The sequence below is a fragment of the Rhincodon typus genome, chromosome 33 (assembly GCF_021869965.1).
Source record: "Rhincodon typus isolate 14 chromosome 33, sRhiTyp1.1, whole genome shotgun sequence".
In the NCBI taxonomy this organism is placed as follows: Eukaryota; Metazoa; Chordata; class Chondrichthyes; order Orectolobiformes; family Rhincodontidae; genus Rhincodon; species Rhincodon typus.
This window is the reverse complement of record NC_063364.1, coordinates 24,690,818-24,697,270: the sequence shown is the minus strand read 5'-3', so window position 1 is coordinate 24,697,270 and position 6,453 is coordinate 24,690,818. Positions and strand designations below refer to the sequence as shown.

Here is a 6,453-nt window from a genome sequence, read left to right as displayed (position 1 = left end):
CTGCCAATACCCGTGGTAGCTACAGAATCCGTAATAACCTCTAAATGAAACAAGAGATAAGGCAGACAATGGGACAGCTTGCACTCTTGTATTTTGGTGGTTTCGTGAATCTAATCAGGAATTATACAAATTAAAGCCCTGTCCTAATTCTTCATGGAGGGAAAGAAAACCTCCAAATTGGTACTGAAAACAGAAAACTCTGCATTCATCTAACAGGTGGGTCAGCATCTGAAAACCAGATTTGTTTACTCCAACACAATGTTATGAAGGTTTACTGTGCAATATGACTTGGGAATTTAGATTCTAACGTAGAGGTTAATGAGCTTTTGGATTATGGTCCTGCAACTCTAATATTTTCTTTTGAAAGAGTCAGAAAGTCATTAAAGAACAGTCAGCTAAAGAAACCATGCAACCATAACTAAATGAATTAACAAGCAGCTTGGTGGGCTAAATGCTGCTGTCGACTTGAGATTTTATGACCTACAGAACAGGTCAAAGGCCAGAAGCAGATGGCAGCTTAGAAGATTCACACCAGCAATTGTGACAGTTAGCAGCTTGAAAGTAGACACATCCTTGATTTTATCCTTAAAATTCTCTGACAAAAGTCAGACAGTTGGCCTACCTGCCTCTCTTAAGGGCAGTCAGTAACACAGAATCACATCTGCTGAATGCACAGAAAGTCTGTAGGAAATATTTTGAAAGGAACCGCTTGCACTCTCATCAATTCAGTGAGAAATTTTAAAGAGAAGATAGGAGTGATACTTCATTGGGGTTGAATGCCTGAAAGGATATTGCTGGGAAAGTGCTGAATCTGCTTATAATAAGGCCTTTCCAAATTGTCAGCTGTTTTTTCTTCAATAAACTTATGTTTTTGTTAAAAGTACACAAACAACCTTGTCAATACCATTCAGTGACTGACCACGATAGCCACCAAATTGGAAAAATAAAACTGATGGTCTTTATGCCAGGTTTCAATCTGAAATCTGACCAGTCTGGTATTACTATCAGCTAGGGTCAGAAGAGTTTCATGTATTGTGTAACATGCACAAACTCACACTTTCTGAACAGGGTGATAAATTCATTGTTTATTTTAGCAAATAACTGTACAAAAATGTTTCAATAGCTTTCATTTAAAAACATTTCACACCATTTTTACACCCCCATCCCAAAACTTGTAAAACTTTATACATAATTTGCTATTTAATAGAAATTTGAAACATCACTCAGTGATCTGCATTCCACATCATGTGGCTCGTCCACATTCCTACCACATGGATCCAGATATTCTCTTTTTAGGTAGTCTAAAAAGAAATCTAAAAGCCAGGAACATCTCTGCAATGCCCTACTGTGAAATCTGCTTAAAATTAAAAGTGACAACTGCCAAGAGCAGCAACACCTGAAAAGATCAAATTGCACTGGAGAGATTCAACAACACATCACAGGTGTTCCTTCAACACGAGTTAGCTTCAGAAAATATTCCATAATTCCAGTTTTTTTTTAAATGAAGTAACTGAACTTCTCAATTATGTGACAAACAGAAATAAATAGTTTAAAATAAAGAACACCCACATTGGTCTCAAAGCATGTCCAGGGCTTGATTAATAGCCCTAAAAGTCTCAGCAAATGGATAGTCAAAGGTATCCGCTTTGAAATTTTCTATGTCCATTTTCACATTGACACACTAAAATAAACACTGGCAGTTTAAACACAAGTCAAGAAAAACCTTAAAAAGTGTTAAATTGACACCACTGCTAAATTATTGCAAATCATCTTAACTTTAATATTTAAAACTTGCAATGATACTGATCTCACAGGTTGGATCAAAATGGCCCTACACCCTCTTCAATTTTATCTTTCCAGAATATCAACCTTTCTGTCAGCAACTGCACTGCTACCCACTCCCCAATATTTAAAAGAACTTCACTGAACTGATTATTTCCAATGCATAACATTAGCTCTACAGCTAGAATGAATCCTTCTTTCCACATATTCAACACTCTTGTGGAAAAGATCTAGTAATTGGCACACAGAATTTAAGCATGGATGTTCAGCCTTGCTTTCCATTAATCCAGGTTGTCTCAGTCAGCTTGCACTGACACTTTGGGACATGAAACAAGGTTCAACCACAATGCACATCCACAATATATAAATATATTAAAAGAAACAAAATTTGACACTGTAAAAACATGAAATTTGAAGGTTCAGTCACCCTTAACATGTGAACATATAATTACAGAACTTAATTTGAAACGCAGTGTTGCATTCTCCCTCCATTTCAAGTGCCACTTCACATCCACAATAATCACAAAGTAGTTTCCATTGTTTAAATATTTACCGCATTTCATACCCTACATCTTTAGAGAAAGGAACTAAAACAAAGCGAGTGAAGATAAAGCCAGGAGTGAGATGTTCTCATTAACTGACTATTTTTTTTCTAGAGTAAGTTTTTGTGATGCAACGACGAACAGGTGCTTTGGCAAAAGGAGAATAATCCTGGTCAGTGTCACCAACCATTGCCATCCTTTTGCTAGCTGAGTTATCAGTCAGCAAATCTTCATGCGTAGCATCTGTTAAAAGATTTAGCACAATCAAAAACAGTACTTTAGTCACAAAACTCAAACCTAATGACTTAATTCCAGACCAAAAATTCAGGTGAATCTGTATCTTAGACAAAGGACACAACAGACAGACAACCATGTAGGCAAGATCATTCCAAATAAATCTCTAATGATTTTTCAAAACCACACGAGGCAGTCAGACAGGGACATTAGCAGTTAGGTCAGCAATGCCCTTCAGGGCAAAATGTTTTGCAATATTGAAATGATCCAAGCTGGACCAAAACGTGCCACAAGGCCAGCAATGATGAAGGCCAAGAGCACAAAGAGAATTGTAATCCACAATAAGGCATCATCCAGAATAGGAAATTTTAAACAGTTGAGAACTGAAGACAGCTTAATAGGAATGTAGTTGCTGCAGGTGACTTATTTAACATATCTACTGTAAGGGCACGGAGGCAGGGATATGGTAACCTTACACAATCATAACCTGGCACAAATTGATTTTCTCTGGTTCATTCATGGCCTTCATTTACTGTCCATTCTTAATCGCTAATTAGAAGGTGAGAGACAACAGCTTTCTTGAACTGCTACAATCTACATGGTGGGGGTACAAAGAAATGGTCTGCTAGGCAGGGAATTTCCTGATTTTTGATCATATGATAACAAATGGAAATTTTTAGTAGTAGTTTTGTTTTGAGCACCTTCTCTCCTTGCATTCTGGGTGAAGTTGAGGGTTTGGAAGATGCTATCAAAGAAAACTTGGTGAGTTGCAGCAGTGCATCTTGTTGATGGGACACCATTCAGAGTATGTCAATGGTTGAAGGACTGAAGGGTGGTTTTGATCAGATGGGCTTTGTCCTTGATGTTGAACATCCTGATATGTCAACTGATTTGAGAACTAAATTAATGTAGATGAATACATCATCTTACTACAGTGATACAGTTCCCAATTCAAAACGTCAGACTTTTTTTGAACTGGGAATGATGTTCCACAACTGCTGTTAACTAATTACCATCTGCTCAAATCAAACTGTCATTGTTTTAATACAAAAAGGCCAAAATGACATTCCACTGAATACAGAAGTGAATTATATTAGTAGTGCTAATGATTATGCCGTGTAAATTGTGCATCTTTCATCCACAAGGTCAGAAGTGGGGATGTTTGCTGATCACTGTGCAATATTCAGAAGCATTTGTGATTCATCAGAAAGTGAAGTATTCCTGTCCATATGCAGCATGGCTGGACAACATGCAGGCTTGGGTTAATAAGTGGCATGTAACAATCACACCACAGAAGTCCTGGGCAATGACCATCTCTACCAAGAGAGAATCTAGCTATCGTCCCTTATGTTCAATGGTATACAATTGGTGAATTCCCCATTAACACATCCCTGGGGGTGACCATCATCCAGAAGCTAAACAGCACCAGTCAAATACTTTGAACTGCTCTTGTTGCAACAATGAAGGTCGGAATTCTGCAATCGATTCACTTTGTCTCCCCATTGCCTATCCACCATTGACAAGGCACAAGTCAGGAATGCGATGGATTACTTTTGATTTGCCTGGATGGTGCATCGCTAACACCAAAAAGCTTGACACAATCCAGAACAAAAGCAGCCTGCTTGATTGGCACTCTGTCCACCACAATCGACATTCACTCCCTTCATCAATAAAGCACAGTGAAGAAAAGTGTTTTCCCTTTACAAGATGCACTGCAGTAACCCTCCATTAACGCACTTTTTGAACCCACGACCTCTATCACTTGGAAGGATAAAGGCAGCAGATGCATGAGGACACCACCATATTCTTCCATCGCAAAGACTGCAGCAGTTTAAGGCAGCTCACCACCATCTTCTCCAGGGCAAAAACTAGCGATGCCAACATACAGTCACAGAGATGTACAGCACAGAAACAACACTTCAGTCCAACTGATCCATGCCAACCAGATAGCCTAAATTAATCTAGTCTCATTTGCCAGCATTTGGCCCACGCCCCTCTAAATGCTTCCTATTTATGTACCCATTCAGATGCCTTTTAAATGTTGTAATTGTACCTGCCTCCACCACTTCCTCTAGCAGTTCATTCTATATATGCATCACCCTGTGTGAAAACGTTGCCCCTTAGGTCCCTTTTAAATCCTTCCACTCTCACTTTAAACCTTTGGTCTCCCCTATGCTGGGGAAAAGACCTTGGCTATTTACCCTGTCCATGCCCCTCATGATTTTATAAACTGCTAAGGTCACCCCTCAGTCTCCGACATTCTAGAAAAGTATCCCTGGCATACGCAGTATTTCCCTACAGCTCAAACCCTTCAACCCCTGCAACATCCTTGTAAATCTTTTCTGAACCCTTTCACAACATCTCTCCTATAGCAGGGAGACCAGATTGGACACAGTATTCCAAAAGTGGCCTAACCAATGTCCTGTACAGCCACAACTGGAACTCCCAACTCCTATCTTCAATGCACTGATCAATAAAGGCAAATGTACCAAATGTCTTCTTCACTACCCTGTCAACATGCAACTCCACTTTCAAAGAATTATGAATCTGCACTCCAATGTCTGTATATTCGGCAATACTCCCAAGACTTTCATAACTGACTCAAAGTTAGGAGATAGAGTGTGGTGGGAAAGGGTTGCTTTTTGGACTGGAGGCCTGTGACCAGTGGTGTGCACCACTGAAATGTTGATGCACACAACTTAAATGAATGGTGCACAATTTAAAGCAGTGAAAAGGAAGAAAGAAATCAAGAGACTTCCCTCCCATTTAATTATGGTAATGTAATCCACAAGACTATTACAGAAATAATAATCAGACATCACACTTAAATATGATAGGAACAGTTTGAACTTTACCTCTAGTACCAGATCTTTTCTTAGCAGGTCTTCTCCCAGTATACAACAAAGGTGACTGAGTGAGTGCCAGCAGGCTGCTAGCAGACAGGATTGATTTAACTTTACAGCTTGGTGATGTTGCAGCTTTAGAACACAAATAAAACCATTACAATCCTAGGTAGAAAGCAGTTGCTCCACTAAGACAGCTCATAGGCTACATTCTTGGCAAAAGTCTCTTTAGTAACCCAGTGCAAGCCTTTCTACCCCAATTCAAAAAAAAACTAATACAATATTATTTTGGGTTGTGACTGAAGTATAGCTGCATTTCTCTGCTTAATTGCTCAGAGGACACACACTCCAGCCACATGCTTTGATATAGTAAAGGAACACCCAGACGATACATAGCAGCCACTCAGCAAGGTTCCTTCAAGAGAACTTTCCAACCCACGATCATCTAGAAGAACAAAGGCAGCAGATGCATGGAAACGTCACCCCTACAAGCCCCCTTCAAGTCCTACACTGTACTGACTTTGAACTATCTTGTCAGTTCTTCATTGTTGCTAGGTCAAATCGTGGAACACCTTGTCTAACAGCACTCTGGGGTACCAGATATACAGCAACAGTTTGAGAGTAGGTGTCTATTAATTTTACAGGCAATAAATACTAGCCTTGCCAGTGACTCTCTCATCCCTTAAATGAATAAAAAGACAACTGCATTACTGTAATCTACATTAGTGATCTGACTGAACAGCTACCAAGATTCTGAGTTCTATTTGGTCACTCACTGTTTCTCACAGTTGATATCAACTATAATTAGATGGAGCTTATTCCACAAACTTAACTTGCTATTTGCTCCTTTTCTTATTGCATCACACCTATACAGGAACTTGTTCCTCAGAATCAACTTACACATTTTTTGCTTGGCAAACAAGCATGTTTAGAGAAGATCAGAAGACAGGCAGTCCCTTGGTTGTGAATAGGCTCCATTCTGAAGTCTGCGCACAAAGTCAACCTGCGCACAAAGTCAACCTGCGCACAAAGTCAACCTGCGCACAAAGTCA

The 6,453-nt window shown here is 39.4% G+C and overlaps 1 protein-coding gene across 1 annotated transcript in view; it reads right to left on the bottom strand.

Annotated features, from left to right (window-relative positions):
• Positions 1–1,072: 1,072 nt before the first annotated feature.
• Positions 1,073–6,453, bottom strand: part of ticrr (TopBP1-interacting, checkpoint, and replication regulator) — a 37,122-nt gene continuing 31,741 nt past the window's right edge. Inside the window, exons 19-20 of the mRNA XM_048615744.1 lie at positions 5,414–5,536; positions 1,073–2,567 (exon numbers count right to left, since the gene is read on the bottom strand). Coding sequence (XP_048471701.1) covers positions 2,416–2,567; positions 5,414–5,536 — 275 coding nt within the window. The 3' untranslated portion in view covers positions 1,073–2,415. The remainder of the gene's footprint in view (positions 2,568–5,413; positions 5,537–6,453) is intronic.